This window comes from Castor canadensis, chromosome 11 (assembly GCF_047511655.1).
Source record: "Castor canadensis chromosome 11, mCasCan1.hap1v2, whole genome shotgun sequence".
NCBI lineage: Eukaryota > Metazoa > Chordata > Mammalia > Rodentia > Castoridae > Castor > Castor canadensis.
Window position 1 is genome coordinate 87,594,594 of NC_133396.1, and position 22,758 is coordinate 87,617,351.

The window sequence follows — 22,758 nt, forward strand, 5'->3', positions numbered from 1 at the left end:
CAAACCACAATCCTCCTCTCTCCACCTCCCAGGTAGCTGAGATTACAGACATGAGCCATCATACCCAACCCAGCAGTATCCTAGTCTTAGGATGGATTGGTCAATCTCAGCGGATCATTTGGAGCATTTCTATGCCTTCTCTGGTCGAACAACAGAGTTTAAAATTTGGCTCCAAAATGGCTTCCATTCACTGAGTGGACCAACATAATGTATTCATTTCAAACATATGCTAACCTAATGGTCTAGGAAAGAGTTGAGATATAATAATAATAATAATAATAATAGCAATAGAGAAAAAAAAAAGAGCTGGCCCAAAAACCTCAAAAACCTCCTTTGATCAAGATACCTTCCCTCATTGTGTTCACGCCACACAACATAAGCCTATTTCAATCTTTCCATCATGTTAATAGCTTCCTGTTCTCTTGTCTCTAGTGTTTGCACAAAACTCTGGAGGGAATTAAATACAAGTAGTATGAAAGAAAAAATATGGATACATTATTTATAATTTACTGTCGCCTGAAATTTCATCCAAGGTCTACTTGTCTTTTAGAGACATGAATTTAAATGAGGAAACAAATATTCCCCGCAGAGCCACAAGGGCTTGGCAAAATGATCTTTTGAAAAGCAGGTTTCATTGTCTCTTTTAATACTAGAAAAAGCAAACAAGGCTCTCACTAAAGCTCATCCTGGGAGACAGTGAACACTATAAAATGGGTTGTCTTGACCTTGAGGTTAAGCGAAGACAATCATTTGCAGAGGTATCCAGAGATGAAAAGTTACCTTTTATTACCTTTGCCTCAGACCCTCCTATCACACATCCAGGCTTAGCTGCTCTGTGAGACTTTTTAGGAAAACTCTCACATCTTCGTCTAACATAAATTTAGTGTTTGAAGTTGTGAAAATTAACGAAGCTTGGCAAACTCTAGACTCTGGAATAATGGGTGGTAGGTTATGGAAATTCACCTAGTAATCCGAATTTCAATTGGAAGATGGATATAGTGGCCCACCGTAATCCTAACACTGGGGAGGGAGAGACAGAACCACTTCAAGTTCCAGACCAGTTTGGGCTACATGACAAGGCTCTGTCTCAAAAAGAAAATAAAACCCAATGATAATAATAATAATTTCAGTTGGAAAAGAAAGCCTAGTGATCATTGTCAACTGCTATCTACCCTTATGTACACCAGATGTTCCCCTCCTCACCAAATGAAAGGCTGAGGGAGTTTCTCTCTATTCTACTACTTAGAAACAGTTTGAGTTCTTGCTTCATTGAGATAAGCAAACCCCTAAACAGAAAGGCCAACCTTCTCCTTTCTTTGAGATCTGGCTGTGGAGAAGGAACTCGTACACTAATCACACCATTTGAACAAAATAAACAGATGGATGAGTGTCAGATCTGAGGTCTGAATTAATCATACTGTCCAGTTTATTGCATGTCACTGACATCAAGCTCCAACAAGGTCCCTCTCTGTATTTACTCATTTATTTCCCCTTTGCTCCATCTCTTCTTCACTTTCCATGTGCAGCCATTCTAATGTGTCAAATGTACCTTTGTGGTTTTGAAAAATGTGTTCTTGTAAAATTTTTTGTTCTAAATATTTTAAATATATATAAGTGGTATTGGATCACATTACTCTTTCCCACTTCTCACAGTTTTTACTCGACACTAGTTTTTAGACCCTCTGTGTGGTTATGCATACATATATTCTTTTGCTTCCAACTGTTGTGAAATACTGCATGATGTGCACCCATCACATTTTACCTCTCTACTCTCCCAATAATGGACATCAGACTGTCTGTGAACTTCACCACCCCAAACAGTGCTGCAGTAGATCCCTTGTACATGGCCACCTATAGATCAGTGAGGCAATGCCTGTGGGTTATTTACCCAGAAGAGAAATTGCTGGGCCACAGCATATGTGTTGTGTAATTTAACTAAGTGCTACTATCCAGCTGTCCACTCTCTTCACTGGTATATGAAGGCTCCTATTTCCTGATGGCACACATCAATCCTAATGATTTAACATGGTCCAGCTTTGCAATTTACCATGGTCTCATAGTTATGTTGACATCTCATTATTTAATCAAACTTCTTTAAATAATAATGAGTTTGACTTTAAATATCTCTTCTTATGTTTGTTAGCCTTTGGTATTTCTCTTTCCTGTAAATTCCCTGTTCATATTGTTTGTCCATTTTTCTATCAGGATTCCTGATAGCATTTATTATTATTGTTATTTGAGCTTTCCCTGCCTACATTCTTCAATACGTTCTATTCTATCCTTCAATACATTCTTCTATTCTTTGATACATTCTTCTATTCATGCTCTAGATTTATTTTTTACACCTACTTCATTTTGTATGTGGTGTTAAGGAAGGATAAAATTTCATTTTTCTCTCTATGGGGAACCAGTTTTACCAAAATTATGTAGTAAATGATCCATCTGCTCTCCATTGATTTGTGGTGCTTTATTGTATATTATACATATTACCATATGTACCTGAATCTTTCTCTGAATTCTGAATTCCATGGTATGTTCATCTGTTCTTTTACAAACACTACATTGTGTTTTTATACCTGTAGCTTATGATCTTACTATCAGTATCTTAATATGTATAGAATAAGTTTCCTGTTTTTTCAAAGTTGACTTATGTTTTTGATATTTAGTTTCCCATAGTCATTATCTTATTTTTTCAAATTTAAATATGAAGTTCTCCAAAAGAAATTTTAATTTTAATTTAGACTGGAATTGCAATGTATTTATAAGTTAATTTGAGAAGAACTAAATAATCTATTCTAAATGCATAGAACATATCTTTGTTTCTTCGAATTATCCTTATGTTTTGAGAGGTTTTGAACTCTTGTTTTTGGTTTTTGTGGGGCTGTTGTTATTTTGAGGCAGCGTCTCCATGGCTCACTATGTAGACTAGGTTGTCTTCAACTTTGCACTCTTCCTGAATGCTAGGATTACAGACTAGAACTATCACATGGTTCTAATCATCCTTATGTTTTTAATACAGTTTAAAATACTACCCTATAACATCCTTTATGCTCGTGGCTAATTTATGACCATTTTATATTTTTATTGCTTTGTGACATTTATTTAATTTTTAAAATATTTTCTAATTGTTTTTGCTAATACTATTGATTTTTTTACTATTGACTTAGTATCTAGCAATCCTGCTGAACAGTCTTCTTAAGGCTAATTAACTGTTGTTTCTGTTAATATTTTAGGTAAATGATTTATATCATTATATCTATATCTGTTATAGATAATAACAGATTTATTTCTATACTTCAAATCTTTATACCTTTGCTTATTTTTCTTTCTTTATCACATTAACTAGGACTTCCAGAGCTGTGTTTAAATAGTGACAGTGGTATTAGTTAGCCTTGACTTATTCCCATTCTTAAGGGAAATGCAATTAAAGCTTTGTGCTGCACAATCTTTGCTAAATATTCATTTATTAAACCTCTCTTAGATGAAAAATAGTTACTTTTTTTTGAAATGAAGAAAGTATAAAATTGGCTAATCTTAAATAAACAAGACATTATTTGCTTAGATTTGAGGTTTAAAATATTCATCAACATATAGAATTCTGTTATTCCAAATGAAGAGTTTTTGTAACACTTTATCAAATGACAAAGTTTACTTAATTATATTATTTTTATCCTCTGGCCTACTGATGTGGTGAATTGTGGTAATAGTAATTTATATACATTTATTCACTATCCTTTAAGAAACTTCACCTGGATATGAGTTTTTAATGCACTATTAGAGTTTATTAGCTCCTCTCAATTTAGACTTTTTATATCTATGATCATAAATAAAACTGACTGACACATTTTTCTTTATAGCCTCCTTTAGAATTTTGAAATCCATGTTTCACTAATTCCATTTTTAAAAAAAAGCTAGGCAATAAAGGAAATGCAAATTAAAACCACGCTAAGATTCCACCTCACCCCTGTTAGAATAGCCATCATCAGCAACACCACCAACAACAGGTGTTGGCGAGGATGTGGGGAAAAAGGAACCCTCTTACACTGTTGGTGGGAATGTAAACTAGTACAACCACTCTGGAAAAAAATTTGGAGGCTACTTAAAAAGCTAGACATTGATCTACCATGTGATCCAGCATTACAACTCTTGGGGATATACCCAAAAGACTGTGACACAGGTTACTCCAGAGGCACCTGCACACCCATGTTTATTGTGGCACTATTCACAATAGCCAAGTTATGGAAACAGCCAAGATGCCCCAGCACTGACGAATGGATTAAGAAAATGTGGTATCTATACACAATGGAATTTTATGCAGCCATGAAGAAGAACGAAATGTTATCATTCGCTGGTAAATGGATGGAATTGGAGAACATCATTCTGAGTGAGGTTAGCCTGGCCCAAAAGACCAAAAATCATATGTTCTCCCTCACATGTGGACATTAGATCAAAGGCAAACACAACAATGGGATTGGACTTTTAGCACATGATAAAAGCGAGAGCACACAAGGGAGGGGTGAGGATAGGTAAGACACCTAAAAAATTAGCTAGCATTTGTTGCCCTTAATGCAGAGAAACTAAAGCAGATACCTTAAAAGCAACTGAGGCCAATAGGAAAAGGGGAACAGGAACTAGAGAAAAGGTGAGATCAAAAAGAATTAACCTAGAAGGTAACACCCACGCACAGGAAATCAATGTGAGTCAATGCCCTGTATAGCTATCCTTATCTCAACCAGCAAAACCGCTTGTTCCTTCCTATTATTGCTTATACTCTCTCTACAACAAAATTAGAAATAAGGGCAAAATAGTTTCTGCTGGGCATTGAGGGGGTGGGGAGGAGAGGGAGGGGGTGGAGTGGGTGGTAAGGGAGGGAGTGGGGGCAGGGGGGAGAAATGACCCAAGCCTTGTATGCACATATGAATAATAAAAGAAAAAAAATTATACAAACCCAAAAAAAAAAAAGCTAGGCAGTTTTCAGTGTCTTTGCCTTCTTCTCATTTTAAAAATAGCTTACTTAAAACAAGATATTTGAATACTACTTCCCACTTCTAAGTTTTAAAAATCAAATATCTGAGTTCTATATTTCTTGCACTAGTTTTGACCCTTTATAAATTTCTAGGAATTTATTCATTTTAGAAGTTGGTAGCATCGAATTCTTCAAAAGATCTTTTTAATCTGAACTGCCATCTGTAGTTATTTTCCCTTTTTGTTTTAGTCTTTCATCTTCTCTATTTCTTAATCAATCTTGCCAGTAATATGTTTCTCTTGTTAATATTTTCAAAGGACCAGTTATTAGATTTAAGTTCTATATTCGTGTTTTTGCCAAAATTTATATCTTAAGTGTCATCATAGTATCTCTTTTATACAAATCCTAGCACCTCAGCATGGACTCCTTGCTTCCTAACTTCTCTGCCTCCATCCAAACAAACCCTGGCTAGATTTTGGCTCTGTGTTGTCACAGACAAGCTTTTTCTTTTTTCTATGCTTTGATTATAGCCTTTTACTTAATACAAAAATAAGACATTTTCTTCAATAGTTAATCACTCTTACTTTTCTTCATAGCTCCAGAATTTGTCACTCTGCTTACTTAAATAATTTCTCTAGATTTTCGGTAACTGATTTTTTTAAGGCAATTTTCTGCAATCTCATACTCCTGAGGAAGGTTTTTTTTTTTTAATTTCAACACTGAAGAAAATTTTAAATCATACCCTCACATCTGAATTATAAGCTAATCACATATAACATATTAATTCCAATATTTGTTTTCATCATATTTAAAATATTCCACTGTCTTCTCATGTACAGTGTTGTCTTTGTCCACTGGATTTTTATTCTGTGGGTGATATGCTCTTCTTTTCTAGAAGCTTTTAGAATTTTCCTTTTTTATAGTCTTATACTTCATTCTGTGTCTTAGAATTCATTTATCTTTTTATCTCCTGTTTGACACTCTATGAGCCTTTTAAATCTGCAGTGCTTTATCTTTAATTCTGCCACATTTATCTTCATTATTTACTTAAGCATTTCTTTCTGTTTTTGTTTTTGTTTTTAAGATTTGAATTAACTAGATATTGGAATGTATATACTATGCTCCAAATCTGTTAGCTGCTTTCAAAAAATATTTCCTTTCTCTTTATTCTTTCCTTCAATCTTTTCAGTTCTTCAACCAGATCTTCCAATTCACATATTTATATTTTAGCTATATCTAAATCCCTTATTCATCTTATCCGCTGTGTTCACATTTTAAATAATTATATTATCCATACCCAACATTTCTACTTAATTATTTTTGGTAGAACTGGTGTTCAAACTCAGGACTCCATGTTTGCTAGGCAGGTGCTCTGTCGCTTAAGCCACACCTCCAGCTCTACTTAAATTTTTTATTTATTGCTCTTATCTTGCTTCTTTCCTCCTTAAATAAAGTTATCATGCTTAATTAATTCTGTTCTAATAATTCTCCATCAGATGAAAGATGTGATATTGTTCATTTCTTTCACAGTACTCTTACTCCTCAGTGAGTAGATATCGCCTCCTGTGAACTCATGTACCTTTGGAGTTATCAGCATGGCTTTCTGGTAATGTATATAGCTGAGAAATACCAAATACATACGAATGGACCAAATACATATGAATTTCCATATGGCAATACAAAATAGAATAAAATGAAATAGAATAAAACATTCAAACTTTCTTCCAACCTAGTCTCTCTCCTTTTTGCTACAATTTTGTCTAGTTGTTTATTTTAATAAGAGCAATTCTAGACTTACTGAATGAATTGGGAAATTTTCTTTCCTCTTCTATTTTCTGGAAGAGATGGTGTAAAATTAGTGACAATTCTTTAAATTCTCAGTAAATTCACCAGTAAAGTCAGATAGGCCTGGAGATTCTTTTTGTAGGGGTTTTAACTACAAATCCAGTTTTTAAATATATTTATCATACTCCAAGTTACTGTATTTCACCTTTGGTGACCTTTGGAAGATGGTGAGTTTCAAGAAATTGGTCCACTTTGTCTAAATTGGTAAATTTACTTATATGGAATTGTTTGTATACGTAATAGGAGAGGGATGTGTGATCCCTTTTAGGGAGATAGTGACTCTTGTCCAACAGTAATGCAATCTACCACAGGTTGTAAGGTGACCTCTCTTCTATATCACTACATGTGAGACTTGATCTGGCCCATTTTAAGTTGGGTTATTCCAAATGTCTTCATGAAATCTAATTTTAATTTACCCTTTCATTATGACAGGAGATGAACATAGTGCTCATGTGGCTTCATACATCTAACAAATATTAGTTGATCACCTACTGTGGATCAGACACTGCTCTAATGCTGAGGACAGAGTGATGACCTAGATAAGCCAGATGACTATCTTAGTCTAGAGTACAAGGCAATGGGGAGTAGACCCCCCAAAAAAGAAATGAGGTAATTTCAAGTAGTGACAATATTTTTAAAAATAAATAAATGTATTGGAATAGATATAAACATGAAGAGTTAACTTTCAGGATAGCTTTCACAATTGGATGCTTTTCTTGATTGTCACTTGCCACTTCCTCTCCTAGTCCCAGGCCTTGGTCTCAGCTAGTGTGATCAGGAAAGGGCTCTTTTGAGCTGAGGCATCTGAGCTTGAGTGATGTAAGTGAAACCCACACACAAGAGTATCCCAGGCCTGCAGAAGAGTAATCACTGTACCCAGAAGAAGGAATGTTCAAGTATACTAAAAGAAAGTCAGTGAGGCTGAAAAGTAGTGGTGGTGGTGTGGGGGGGGCGGAGTAACAAGACAAAGCCAGCACACCCAAGGATTTATAGGCTACAGTAAAAGTTGCATTTTATCTTAATTGCAATGCCATTGGAGGGTTTTTGCAAGTGTCAGATAGGATGCCAAAAAAATCATATTTGCATGATAAAAAGATCATTCTGGTTAGAGAAGGAGAATGAACACAGTACAATAGCAGCAGGAGGAATTACTGTGCTGAACATTCTACTTGCCAAATGGAATCAAGAACCACAGACAGAGCCATGCCGGCCATGCTAGTCTGTGGTCAGCCTAATATGCCATCAAATTGGGTCTTCTGATATAAGCAAATCCCAAGAATAAGACAAATTGTGTCTGAACACTCTACTACTATTAGGGTGCCTTGGGCTGATCTTTGAGAGAAAGACTCTGAAACCTACTGTACTTGCTATTGGGTAGGAAGTAGGAGATCTGCAGAGCCCCCGGACCTTCCCCAGAGGCTCAGCATGGGAGAAGCACATCAAAGTTGCCTCTTCACCTCCATTTCCTCCTTACAGGCTGCTGCCACCTCTCCTGCATTCCTACCACTACCTCTTGAATGGGGCCCTACACCCAGTGTCACCCTCATATAATTCATTCTACACACCGAAATGAGAATGTTCTTTCTGAAAAATGAGTTTCAAGTCCAGTAGACTCTTCATCCTATTGCCTTCAGAAGAAGGTCCACCTCTTGGGCCCTGCTTAACACATCCATCCAACCCTTCTTTTGTCTTCTGCTAAATCTTCAGTTCTCCAAATGGGCTGTGCTCTTACACAGATCTGGAGCACCCTTCTCTACCAGTTATGGCTAACTTGTACATCAGTTCCTAAATTAAGAAACCCTTTCTGATAGACAGCCCTTTCTGCCAAGCCCTGCTCCATCCCAGAACCCCACTTCTCACCCTGCCTTTGCCAGCCCCCAGTTTTTTGTATGCCCATCTTGATGATTTTGTTTTTTGCTTCCCTCATATGTTTATCTCTATCCCACAGTATTTAGAACTCCAGATTAAATTTGTCTGTTTTTCTCACTCAAGTGTGAGCAACCTGAAAGATGGAACTGTGTCTTTTTTTCTATATTTCCATCTCTTAGCCCAGCATTTAGAATCCAAGAGATGCTTTCCCTTATGTTTGCTAAATGAATAATAAAAGAAAAAACAGGCAAATGAATTGGAAGATGCTGTAAGAAGGCTAAGGTGGTAGATTCAGTTCTTATGGGCTGAACTGGTAATCAGTTCAGCACAGACCCAGAATGCCCCCAACAGTCTGGTCTGCTACTTTGCAAATGTGGGCCATTAATTTCAACAAAGGAGACCAGGTGAGAGTCAACCACAAACCCACTTTTGGGGGTAAAATCAAAGTGATGGTGGACAGAGGAGGTACCTATGATTCTGTGGAGCAATACACTTTGTTCTGCATTTACAGAGAAACCTGTTGAGGCTTTTCTCAGAGGAAAATGCTGATGTCACAGCTTCAGACCTGATGCTGAAGCCATTACAGTGGGCAGCAGGCAGATGCTCTCCAGAGTTATTAAATCTGACCATTTTTTAAGACTGCCCCCAAGGACACGAAATAAGAGCAGAGATGAGAGAAAGAGAGTTTCCTCTTCCACTCCCAGCTGGCAGGGGGCCAACTGATTGCATTGTGTGTCACATAGATAGCTCCATTTGCTCAGCATCCAGCCTCTGAGGCCCAACACAAACCAATTTCTGCGCAGTTCTTCCAGTGAGTGCTTTGGTCTTGTTGATCTCACAATTACATATAGAAAGACTTAACCATGAAACATTTCAGTGTACCGATCACTCAGCTTGGTAGTCATCACAGCCTCTGTGTGTGTGTGTGTGTGTGTGTGTGTGTGTGTGTGTGTGATCAGGCCAGGCCTAAGATATTGCACCAAATATGATCCTGTTTCTAAAAATTTCTACCTTTTGAAACACTACTGGGATGATCTATGTTAAGGTTAAAAGTGAGTTTCTTTTCTGATAATATTAAATGGTGTGGCATCCAGAGAACTAGAAATGCCTGATATCTGCCCCAGCAAGCTCCTAGAGTCCAGTTTGTGCACACTGAACCAGCACAAGGGAAATGAGTATGTTCTCAATTGTTTAGCTAAGCCAAAGTCCAATAATCCCCAAAGCAGAATGAAATGGTAAAAAGTGAAACATAAAACACTAAACTCTCCATCCCGTCCCCCAGTCTAAATCTTGGGACCATTCAGGACATACTTACTGGGAAAGAGAGCAAGAAGGAAGGGGAGAAAGAAAGAAAAATATACAGAAAGAGAGAAGGAGAGAAAGAGAAAAGAGAGAGAGAGTCAGTTAATTATCCACCCAGCCGTAAAGATCTAGGCACAGAAAGCAGACTACAGGGCCCCTGGGGCATTGCCTAGTTTACAAATCCACTTCTTGGCCTCTGTGAGAAGAAGAAAATGTACAATACAACTAGTGGGATTCAAATCCAGCTGATCTTCAGAGTCGTCTGAGGAGCATCTGAGGGCCCTTCCTCTTGATCTGATTTAATAGATCTGCAACGAAACACAGACATCTGAATTTTACTAACGCCCCCAATTGGAGAAATATTAGTGAGCCTTTGTTTTCTCTTGTCTGGTGAAACAGAATAATAATTTGGTGAGTTTGAGGTAAAACTTTGGTGGTAGAAGGCAGGAACAAGATGGAGAGGATTGGTTTCATGGTAAGTATGGTGATTGCTCCAAGTTTCCAGGGTATGAAAATCTCAGGTTGCTGCTTCTGATAGTCTGTAAAAGAAAAATGATTGTTTATTGCCTTTCCACTAATGCCACAGAATGAATTACAGTAAATAGGATCAATAAACAACCAGATGGCCTTGCAATTTTCAAGGGTAAGGCAAGTTCACCCAGCAATCATGCATCAGCCTCATGCACACTTGGTGAGTGCCCCATCCACCCACTTACCAGAGCAGGTCAGAAGGAAAAATCATGGCCCTTCCATTCTTGGGACACCATCTAGGACCTTTATCCCATCCAACCTTTGACACCCCTTAGACAACACTTTTTTCTTGACTTGATCCTATTCCTATTTTCTGACTTTAGATAAAGTGAATTCCTCTTTTATATGACAGTTACTCAGATATTCAGAATTCCCCTTCTCCAGGGCAATTTATCGCAGTTGGTTATATTTGTTTGTGTTAAATCTAGATTTTAATAAACCAACTAATTTGCTTAAGCCTTTTCAAAGTCTCTATAACATAAATATTAAATAACAATTATCAAGTGAAAAAGCCCATATAAGATCATTCATTTCTCTATTCTAAAGGATGGTTGGTTTTTATATGTGTATTTGAACGAGGTTGTTGTTTGGGAGAGATGTTTTGTGGTGAGCACAGGGGTGGTGGGAAGAAATCTGGGATTCTGGCTCCTTTAAGAAATGAAGCTGAATTAATAAAGAAATCTTCCTTCAGGAGAAAGGGCTCTTAGTGCACAAGGTAGGAGTGAGCTGGAGACCAAAAACATTATGTGCTGATCTAAAATGAGAAATGCAGGCAGTGAGAAAAGGGAAAAAGGAAAGCAGACATGCTGGTTGCTCCAGAGATTAGGTCAAGAATAGCCTAGAAATAATAGCAGTGATCCCAAAGCAACAGGATGAAGGGACAGAGGCCACTCACACTTGTCCCCTGAAATGAAAATTAAACCTCTAAGAATAGGTAGAACACACTGGAGATGAAAGTTAACAGCATTTCTGCAGCTATTAAGGAAATCTGTTCTGAGGTGTAAAGATTTAATTAGAACATAGAACCTTTTGAGGTAACTTTAAGCTTGTATGCTCATAAGATTAATTCAAATATCAATTAATCCTTTGCTGCACAGATAGATGTGGATCTCCAGCAAAGGAGTTCCAGTTTCAGTGGAGTTCAAAGAGCACTTCACTTGAGGTCTGAATAGTTGAGTTTAGAGACCCAAGTAAGTCATATGATCTTTCTGAGCCGTTTCCTCTGTAAAATAAGTCTTTGGTCTATACAAATCTCCTTCCTCTTAAGTTTCTCACAGGAATTAAACGGAAATAAAAATATGCCTTGTAAAGTACAAGTTCTATAGAATCATATTGTTATTCCCTGGTGTGACCTCACCTTAAGTAGGCAGCACCTTTGCTCTAAACCACCTTGACAGTGATGTGAAGGCAAGCCTGAAGACACTCTGTGCCAGCAGTTACATCTTCAGAAGGACCTTCCATGAAGTCTACCAAATCCCAACAACTTCTTCCTAACACATTTCATTGATGCCCTGTGACAGGGTCTTAGATGACCATGGCTTTCAGTACGGTTACCATGTCACCTTCCTTGTGTGACATGTGTCACTGACCCACCACCTGCCTTTCCAAATGACTGGCTGTCACATCTGAAATGTATAATCTCTGCCACTAGGGGACACTGTAGTTACTAACCTGTAGGGTTCTTTCCCAGCCTCTCTTCATCTCTGCCATAGTTCAGACATGGAACCCTAACAGCTGCACAAGCTCTGCAGTGGCCCAGAAAATCATTATGTATTTACAGAGCACCCAAGCCACCATTCCTCACATGGCCAGCTCTGCCTTTAACTGGCTCTATGAGCCCTTGCAGTCCACAAAAGCCCCTCCAGTGGACTCTGCTTCTTGGCTTGTCTACTAAGCACTAAAATTTGTCCCAAAGCTAAGCTCTTCAAGACACATGATTTAAGCTTCTCTTTCAGCTAATTAGATATTGTTCTACAAATGGGCTGTTCTCTCTGAAAGATGAGCTGCAATTTACTTCCCCTGCCCTCTTCTTAAACTTAAACTGAACTGTAAAACATGGCCATTTGATTGTTTAGTACAATCAGGAGATGATTTTGCACAGAGAATAGATATCCATCTTCGTGCTAACAGTGAGCTCATTTGAGTATTCCTGAATGGCCGCTATGACGATGACAAAGGCTTTGCTTGGATGCCTTTCACCCTTTTGAAAGGTAGACCTTTTGCCTAACGTAAGTCCCTGAGTTCTATCCTTAGCACACAAAATAAATAAATAAATAAATGCAAATGAAGGGTAGCCCCTACAGTGTTTTTCTGGCCGGTTCATCCCTAGCCACTTCTGAGCATGCAATCACTAAGCAACATTAGCACATCTTCACTCTGCAAGGGGCAGATCTTTATTACCTCCACTTATTAATTAGAAAACTAATACTCAAGGAAGTCAGGCCATTTGGCTACAGTTGAGCAAATAGATAAGCTGAGAGGCCAGACCTCTCAATTCAGCAATTTGCTCCTCGGATCCCATAATACTATCTATTGTCTGATAAATTCACCATCAATTCAGGAGTAGGAATGTGAATGATGCAGTGTTCCCACACCCACAGTTTGAATTCACTGAGACTTTCTTACAGCTCTCATGAAGTACCAACCCTGAGTGAGACTCAAAAAAATCTTCTTTGATCCAAGGGGCTCTTGTGCATAGTGGGAGAAGACTCTTTTCTGGAAACTGCCTCTTTTCTTGTGCAGGAGGCCAGCTGTTCTCTCATCCTCAAGACTGTGCTCAGCATTTGATGAATGGAGACACTCTGAGTGGGGTTTATACCATCTTCCTCAATGGAGAGCTAAGCCAGAAGTTGCAGGTGTACTGTGACATGACCACAGATGGGGGTGGCTGGATTGTAAGTACACACAGCTTGCACATATTCTCAGAGTTCTAGTTTGCCTAGCTCAGCACTTTTCCATCAAAACTTCACCATCCTTCTGGCCATTCTTTCACCCACCCTCTCCACATCCATCTTGGGGCTCTTCACAACCTTCAGAGCCCTGGTTCAACAGCCTAATCACAGATCTGTCCAAGCACAGATAGGAATAAGCATATTGAGGTTAAAGCGGCCTGGCCCCAGGGCGACTGCCTCCATCTTGCTCCTTCTCCAAGGAGAGTGAAGGCAGGTGAGGCATGGGAAAAGGAAGTCCTGACTCAGAGAAGCCCACGGATCTTGCTGGCTGAAGACTGAAGCTATATTAAAACAGCTGAAGAGGAGGCCCCCTGCAGGAGGACATGGGCCTCCCATAGTGAGGTGACTGAATAGCTGCCTAGAGGGATGGGATGAGGGGCAGAACTTGGATAGTCATCCCTAGTTACAAGGGCTGTCACTGTCCTCATCTTTCCCTGGACCCCTGGTTCTTCCCTAAGACTGTCACAGTCTTCAGGGAGAAGCAGTGGTTGGGAAAAAGAGATACCACTGTCTGACCCACCTGCTTACAGGGCTGTACAAAGAGGAAGAAAAAGGGCAGCTACACAAACAGCCCTACCTCTCAATCAATGCAGGCCCCTGTGCCAATGGAAGAACTCCTGCAGTCTGGCCCTAAAGCCATCCAGCAGTCACTGAATTCGTGCAGGATAGAAACCCAGCCCCCTCCACCCTCCTGTACTCTTCCTCTCTAGAAGATTTTTCACGGTGCAAGATGTGTAGTTTAATGGTTAAATGGTGGCTGTGCTCATAACAGCTACTCTTGGGAGACATTTTCTTTTACGTTTCTGACGTATTTGTGCCTCCTTCTTAAAACATAATTGGAAATTGAAGCCGAGGGTGATGTATTGGAGGTTAAATGAAATTAGCACTTAAACAGCTCAGAAAGTGAATGATATGCTGTTGCTTTGCCTGCAATAGGAGGATGACAGTGACTAGATGATTTGAAGTTGGTCCTGTTCTTATGGTGAGAAATGCTTTTTATTACTCTCTGTGGTGCAAGAGATTAATTTGAGAGTCAAATCTATTTCCCCTGACTATTTGTAGCTTAATATGTATCCTGAATCCTTTCTACATTGCAAGGGTACAAATTAGCATCAACACCATACCCCAGCTTATTCATCAGAGACCTCTGTACTTCAAAAGAGGGGCTCTAAGCATCACCTACAAAACTGCTGTGTAAATTCCAAGCTCTATTCTCCTATGTTCCTAATCTGGGCATCTTTGTCATTGCCATATAGAAACCAGTTATATCAATTTTATTCACTACAGTTTATCTTCCTGAGCACCTTATTTTTTCTCCTTTCTCTTCATAGGTATTCCAGAGGCGGCAGAATGGCCAAACTGATTTTTTCCGAAAATGGGCTGATTACCGCATTGGCTTTGGGAACCTGGAAGATGAGTTTTGGCTAGGTAACACCTGTTTTTTGCTTTCCCATGATGGGTTGCTCTGGCTTTTTGTCCATCTCTCTTCTTCCTGTCTCCATCTGGGATTATCAGAAATCCTGTGTCCACTGAGAAGTTGACAGCTGGTGAATTGCTTTCAGTACCTCTTGCTCTGTTTGGCTTCACTATTGATCTGTTTTTGTCCTACTGTGGTGTTTTCCACTTTGCTCTGTCTCTTCCCATCCTCATTAATAGTCTCTTATGCTGATGGGTCTTGATGTGAAGCAACTATAAAACCAGTGAGCTTCCTGGAAGGCAAGGAGCACAGGGAGCAAATGGTAGGCTGTCCCTCTCTCAGAAGCCAGGCAACCAGCCAGCCAGCCTATAGATCAGGAGAGAAATGAGGCCAGTCATTCTGCTCAGTTCTTGAGAAGGAAGGGGGAGGTGGATTAAAAGTGACCTTAGAGGTGATTGGCAATTTCCTAGAGGTTTGACAATTCAGGTTTAGATGGATGTTTAGATGATGTGAGCTTGAGTGTAAACACACACTCAAGCCAGGTGGCAGTGGTGCTAATCCAGAAATCAGTCTATTATCTACATCTCCCAGTTGCTAAGATTTTCATAGTGATTGATAAAAGGGGGGCCAAGGGAAAGGCAAATGGTCATGTTCCACATTGGTAGTCTCCTCTCTGTCTCTCCTGTTGCCATCTTACCCAAGCTTCCCTGTCTTTTCTTGGTTGCCTGGGTAACAACCTTGTAACCAGGGTTCCTGCCTCCAGGACCACCCCATTGTCTACACCACTATGAGAATGACCTTCCTCATACCTTAGATCTGAGCAAGGGTTAACCCATTTTGTAAAGTCTTTCAACTTCTCCCCATCATCACCAGGTGAAAGCCAAACACCTTGGCCAAAAGTACAAGGCCTCTCTGTTCTCCACCACTAAGTACCCCTGCTTTTCCTCCTGTCTCCCCTGCTCAAACTCCAAACACATGGAATCACGGATCTTTCCCCTGCAAGGAACACTCTCTCAGCCAGTTGTCCCCCTCCCTTGTACATCTTGGTGTCCATCTACATATATTCAAAGACCCAGAGCTTGTCCTATTTTTTTCACCTGTCACCTGTGGAAGAATTGACCACACTCTTTAGCGGCCCATATCAAAGTGTATGTTTCACTTCATCTCTCTTGATTGTATTATACAAGTTTCTTTCAGGGCTGGGACTATATCACATTCATCTGGGGACAGTGATGCCTGAAGTACAGGTATCAGTCAGTCAAGGATAAGAACTTGTTGAGTACTTATTAGGTAATCAAACCTGTGTTTGCTGATATAGGTGATAAAAATATAAGTTAACAACCATATACAGACAATGAGAAAGAAGTCAAACAAACAGGAAAATATGCTTACCTTTAAAGCATTTGCATATTTGGTAAAAAGAGGGTAATGCACATGAGTCAATGTAAGCACAATAGACAGGACTTTTGTTTCCCAAACCTAAGCCACTGTGGACCACTTTTACAATTTTGGTCATAGTTGTGAAATATATAAATGAACAACACTTAAATTTTCTCTATGTCACTTTTTATTTAATTAACTCTATCCACTGCCAAAAATAGAAAGCTAGTTATCATGTACCATAAATAAAAGGATGCCTCAAAAATAAAAGGAGTGAAATGAAAGCAATAATAAATGACAGTTAAATGCAGAGTCCATGCCTACTGTTGTAGCTGTAGTCAGTGGTATTGCAAATGGGTATCAGAAAGTGTTATGTGTTAAACCACAAAACTTTAGAACCAAACCGAGACTAAGAGTTAAGACTAAGATTAGGGTTAGGGTTTCTCTTTCACCTATTAAGAAAAACTGATGGGCCAAGGGTGTGACTCAAGTGGTAGAGTACCTGCCTAGCAAGCACAAGACCCTGAGTTCAAACCTCAGTGCCACCAAGGAAAAAAAAAGAAAAAAAATTGAAATACCCTTCTTACTATTTGTTCAAGGTTATTTAATGCCTATTTCCCACACATTTCTTATGCCATCAAGATGCCATCCCACACTGAGAAACACCCCTTACTAACCTATGAGCTTTTGACAAGGAAGGAAGAGAACAAATTCATGATGAAGACATTGGGGAATGAGTCAGAAGAATGGAGGAGAAAAGGGAACAAGAAAAGATGAGCAGGAATCCTCCCTAGGGACAGGGAGGAAACCCATCCAACCAGAGGAAAGGTACAAGTCAGAGAAAGAAGAAAAACTAGGGTAGGTGGGTTGAATGAATACGCATTACAGAACTTAAAAGTTGGAAAGAGGAGTCTTGATGTTGTGATAGGGAGCCAGTGAAGATTCTTAAAATAGAGGTAAACCTGGTGATATGTGGCTTGGCAGCAATACTTAGGTTTGGGGTAACACTATAACTCCTGGTTTGTGTCCTAAATTGGGTCTTTAGGAGCAGAGTATGAAATCGGTGTTCTTGTTCAAGATTCCTGTTCAAGTTGTTAATTTGGCAGGGGAGGATGTTCTCATTCAAATGAGTTATTGGGGGAGTTCTCCAAGACAGGGAATGGCAGGAGCAGGATAGAGCAAGGAAAACTGTAAAGTCAGGTTTTTGCCTAGCAATGTGCTTCAGTCTGATCCCAAAGGAAACTCTGGAGCATGAATTGCTCATCAGAGTTGGTCCCCAGTTGGCAAGGAAGCCAACTTCTACAGCCCAACTTCCCTAACCAGCATCTGCCCTGAGACATGGGGGAAGCAAAGATGAAGTGACTTCCATTTGGTCAAAGGCAATTATCCAGGAAAGAGGCAGCTGTGAATTGTTAGCAGGCAACACTTCTAGCAGCTGAGGGATGGGCCCAATTGGGCCCAATTGCTATTTAAGGGAACCCAGGCATGACATCACCTGCAGCCATCACATCTGCACAAGAGCAAGTCTAGTACAGGCTGTGGGTTAGCAGATCTGCAAACAGCAGTCAACAGCCTTCCACTTGCAATCAAAGTAAAGCTTTAAATCTTAGGCAGGATAAAGAAGCCAAGAGATCTGGGTGACCCTCAGCCAATCACTTCGCCTCTCTCGAGTTTGGCTTCCTCTTCCACAAAACAAAGAGATTGGTCTAAGTAATCTCTAAATTCCTTTCCACCTCAGCATTTTTTTTAATTCTAAATCATGGCACTTGGATGTCATAGCAAAGCAAGAGGATCCAGTTTCACTAGTCAGAAATCAGGAAGGCTCAGGGATCACCAGCAATGCAAGGTGAGTGGTTCAAAGTTTGGGGAGACAGGTCAAAATCAGAGTCCCAGGTCAAATAGGAAAGAAAATATATATGAAAAAATATCACCAAAGGGATTCTGGGCTCCACCCAGACTTTGGACTTACAGAGGTTTGTAAGAATCTATTAGCTCAAAGCCTGGATGCTTAGAGGAGAGGACTGTACCACCCTAAAGCTGGAAGTTCATGAAGAAAGTTGAATCATGGTAAGTCTGGAGCTATCTGTATTCTCTAGCCTGACTCTGGGAGCCCCAAGAGGTGGTCAGAAGGAGGGACAGTACAAAGAAAGGTGAACAGAACAACTCGAGAGGCTACTGTAAAATTTTAGAATATCTGGATATCCTGGATGCTCAGAACTCCTCTGACCCATATTTCTACCTCTTGCCTCCTTCCATTCATACCAAAGGATTCACCCCCATGCAATGCCTCTTGTCATTTTCTTTCAACACTATGACTTGGCATAGAAGTTGGTAGAAGGCCAAGGCTCAGGGCCTGTCAGTTACTGGGTCAAGACTAGATGTTGGGACCCAACAAAAACGGTCTCAGGAAACGTGGGCTGGCCTCTTTGCAGAGTGTGGCAGGGTCTGTCTGATACCAAACTAAGAAGGGTTGAGAGAAAAGACAATCTGAATGCCCCTCCTCTTCCCTTCTGTTTTGAGTTCACAGCACATTGTCCTCTCAATACCAAAGCTACTGGGGTCCAGGCTCAGTGTATGCTCTGCCCTTCTCCACAGGGCTGGACAACATACACAGGATCACCTCCCAGGGCCGCTATGAGCTTCGTGTGGATATGCGGGATGGACAAGAGGTGGCCTTTGCCTACTATGACAAGTTCTCTGTGGAGGACAGCAGAAGCCTGTACAAACTCCGCATAGGAAGCTACAACGGCACTGCAGGTACCTGTGGGCCCCGGACAGACCCAAGGGCAGTGACATGGAGCAGGATGAGGGCCCAGGTTTCCAGCCTGCACTCCTACAAGAAGCAGCAGCACCCACAGAATTCATGATTCTCTGGTAGCCAGGGAGGAGGGCCAGATGGCTGGGGGTCACTGACTCTGGTCCTAATCTTCCTAACCATTCAGGGGACCTGAAATCAATTTCTCAGTACATTTGTTTCCTCATCTGAAAAACCATAGTAATGATGATTGTCCTACATCACAAAGTAGTCAGAAAAAAATGCAATTCATGTCTTTAAAGTAAAAAAAAAAAAATGTAATGTAACAGCAAATGATTGCTTCTCTTATCTAGATTAATCAATATGGACTCTTATCCAAGAGGGAGCAGAACCATCTCATCTGTGTAGAAATATCTCCTGCAATAGCAGGCAGGAATACTACCTTTGAACAAAAGAAAAGAATAAAGATTCCCCACTCTTCTTTGATGCCCCATCACCCCACTATCAGCAGTCATCATAACGCCCTGTCAAAGAGCCCATTGCTACCAGGCAGAACTGAGCCACTAACAGTTCTATCAGAATACAGCATCCAGTCTGCAACTCAGGCTTTGCCCATTTGCCCGTCTGTTTCCTATGTTCTGTTATAACCCATTTCTTAAAGCCTGTTGTGCCAGATACTCTACATAGAGTTATTGGTCCTTTCATTACTCCAATTTTAGGGCTAAATGCTAGTATTTAATTTTAGCAACATTTCTTATGCCTCTTAGAATTAAGAAGAACATCAAGGTGTTGCTCTTCCAATTACTGCATCTGCTCAATTATTTCTTTTCTCGGCCAGGTATTGTTATTCCAAAGAGAAGACACACTCTCCTTTGTTATTGTTCATATTTGAGGTCATTCGCAATGGCAATCAGACAAGCCTGAAGAGCCCCAACAAAAGGTCCAATTTGCCACACTTTGAGCATAAAATAGCCATTGAAATGGACATATTAAACAAGATGCCAGACTAAATCATTTCAAAAATAACTGGATGCTATTCACTCCCTAGGATTAGAATCATGCCTGTAGAAAAGCCATTCTTGTTTCTCCTACACGAAGAGAAACAAACCCTCCCACTTGTGAGCATGTCTCCCCCCTCCTCTGTCCTCTTCATCTCACTCCTTCCAAGCCCATGCTTTAACTATCTACCTTGGGTTCAACCCTACCCCCACCCCAAGGAGTTGATGATTAAAGAAAGGGTTACTTGGAGTCTCTACTTGTATTTCCTATACAGGGGTAGGAAATGTTACTCTTTTTTCCCCATTTCTCCCCACTTTTATCCTGTTATGCTAAATTTCTTTCCTAATAAACCATACTATTATTTTTACTACAAAAAAGAAAGGATTACTAGAGAGTAGGATTAATCCAAGGATTTCCAAGATAAAAAATATGAGTATGACTTAGGATAAGAGAAGGTAAAAATGCTAAGAAATAGAAAAGAGAAAGGAAAAATAAGGAATCTTTTCTTCTTTTTCCAGAATGGGGACAAGATGGCAAAGTATAGGTTATAAGTAGTGGGATTAGCTTAGATGAACACAAAATCTGAATCCTTCAAGGTTGGAAGGAGATGAAGAAAATGGTATGGAGACAATTAGGGCTCCAAGATTCCCTGTAAAATAAAGATTGACTAGCCAAGAGTTAAGTTGTGATAGGATTCATTAAAGGCACTGAGTGACCACTTTGGGTATAACTTAGAAGTCACAGAATCAGAACTATGTCCCTCCTAGCAGAAAGCAACCTCAAGTGCATCTAAGATTACTTTTATTCAATAAAAAAGCATGAATTCCCTTCACAACATCCCTAGCCACAAATTCTGCCAAAAGTTTTACCAATCCTTATAAACAAATGATGGACTGATACCTCACCTCAAATACTCAATTCATAAGAGGACACTGCAGCATATCCCGAACAAGAAAGCACCCCATTTGCCTATGAGAGTAGAAATCTCACCACAGCTCTAGGCAGCCCAGACCTCATGTGAACAGCTCTAATAATTAGGTAATTTCTCCTCTTATATTTAGACACCCATTAATTCTCAAACTTTCTCAGAGAGCTTATTTAACTTTTTTCTCCATAGCCCATCAAATATTTGGCAAGAGTGATTATAGACCCCGTCTCCTCCCCTTGGCCTGCTCTTCCCCAAGATATAGCCCATTTTCCTATCAACTTCTTCTTTGATATGGCTATGATGTTTTCATGCCCTTGTTTCCTGTAGATGGAAACTCTAGTTTGCTAATGTCCCTCTTCACAGGTGGCACCAAGTTCTGAATGTGGGGTTCTAGCCAGGGCTGGTGAGGCTAGGTGAAAGCCAGGCTAAGCCTACACAGTGGAGACCCAGAATGGTCCAAATCATCACTGCCTCCAATGGAGAAAAAAGGAACCATGAGTGTTCTGTGTCCCAGTGCTGGCCTGGGAGAAACACACAGGGGCATTGAGATAGGGCTAGAGTTCTCAGCAAAAGGCCAGGGGATGAGGAAGTAGATTGGAAAGAGCAGTGTGGAAGCAGTAACTCTGCAGAATTGGTCAGCATAGCTAGGCAGAGGAATTGAATAGAATAGGAGAGGTAAGCAAAGGTACTATAAGTGGAGGCCAGGTTTCCTGGAGAGGGTCAAATGGCCAGAATGTCCTAATAACCCAGAATTATTTTTAAAATTCTGGCCCAAGAGGGATAGCCTCATGAATATTCCTTTTTTTTTTTAACAGGAGACTCTCTCAGCTATCACCAGGGGCGGCCTTTCTCCACAGAGGATAGAGACAATGATGTTGCTGTCACCAACTGTGCCATGTCATACAAGGGTGCTTGGTGGTATAAGAACTGCCACCGGACCAACCTCAATGGGAAGTACGGGGAATCCAGGCACAGTCAGGTAGGTGATACTCTGCTGTTGTCAGGAGTGGTCAGAGCACAGAACCATTGCCCTTAGCTCTATATTTTAATGCCCATGTTAGTCTTATATTTCCTTTTGAAAAAGAAGTACTTTGAGTCTGGAAAAAAGACTATCCTAAAGAGAAAAGTAATGCAGATGCTGGGATAAAGACAGGGCAGAGTGGAAGTCCAAGGAAAGAAAGGAAAGTCTACAGATCAGGAACTAGAACTCACCAAAGAGGCCTTATGATCAATAGTTTCCATTTCATTTCCTTGTGGGAGGAGCTCATTAATTAAGGGACAGCATTACAGGCACAACAGCACCCTAAGAAGGGACCAAGGAAGGGAGAGATGAGAAATACGCAGTAAGCTGGCTTATCTTTCCCTAAGAAACTACAAGTCCCAAGGCTGGACTGGGTTGCAGGGAGCCAACTGGAACCTTCCCAATTTTGATACTGGAAGGTCTTATCTAGGGAAGCACCTTAGTTCCAGACAATTCCAGATGTTCAGTCATCCCAGGTGGAAGCCACCTGGGTCTCCCATTAGGAATAAAAAGTCAAACAGTTACACTCTTCAAAACACCTTCACACTATAGGGATTTTGAAATTCACCACCATCTACTGGTACATACAACTTCTGAAAGCCAAAACCATACAGCTAGCAATAAGGAATGACCCAAAACACACTCCCAGTAAAGACTTAGACCATGGGACTATTTAAAGGGAAAGCTCGAAAGAGATTTGGCTCCTTTCACTTTATTGGGAACTCAGCCACAAAGCTGAGTTAACTGAGAAGAGCTAAATCTACTTATTGGATTTCTGGCTCCCATCATTCCCC

At 40.1% G+C, this 22,758-nt stretch overlaps 1 protein-coding gene across 3 annotated transcripts in view; it reads left to right on the forward strand.

Moving 5' to 3' along the window:
- The window catches only part of Tnr (tenascin R), a 400,720-nt gene that overhangs the window by 370,011 nt on the left and 7,951 nt on the right, over positions 1 to 22,758 (forward strand). For all 3 annotated transcript variants that reach the window (XM_074047403.1, XM_074047404.1, XM_074047405.1), the window contains 4 exons: positions 13,256 to 13,407; positions 14,796 to 14,892; positions 18,857 to 19,018; positions 21,759 to 21,922. In XM_074047403.1, coding sequence (XP_073903504.1) covers positions 13,256 to 13,407; positions 14,796 to 14,892; positions 18,857 to 19,018; positions 21,759 to 21,922 — 575 coding nt within the window. The remainder of the gene's footprint in view (positions 1 to 13,255; positions 13,408 to 14,795; positions 14,893 to 18,856; positions 19,019 to 21,758; positions 21,923 to 22,758) is intronic.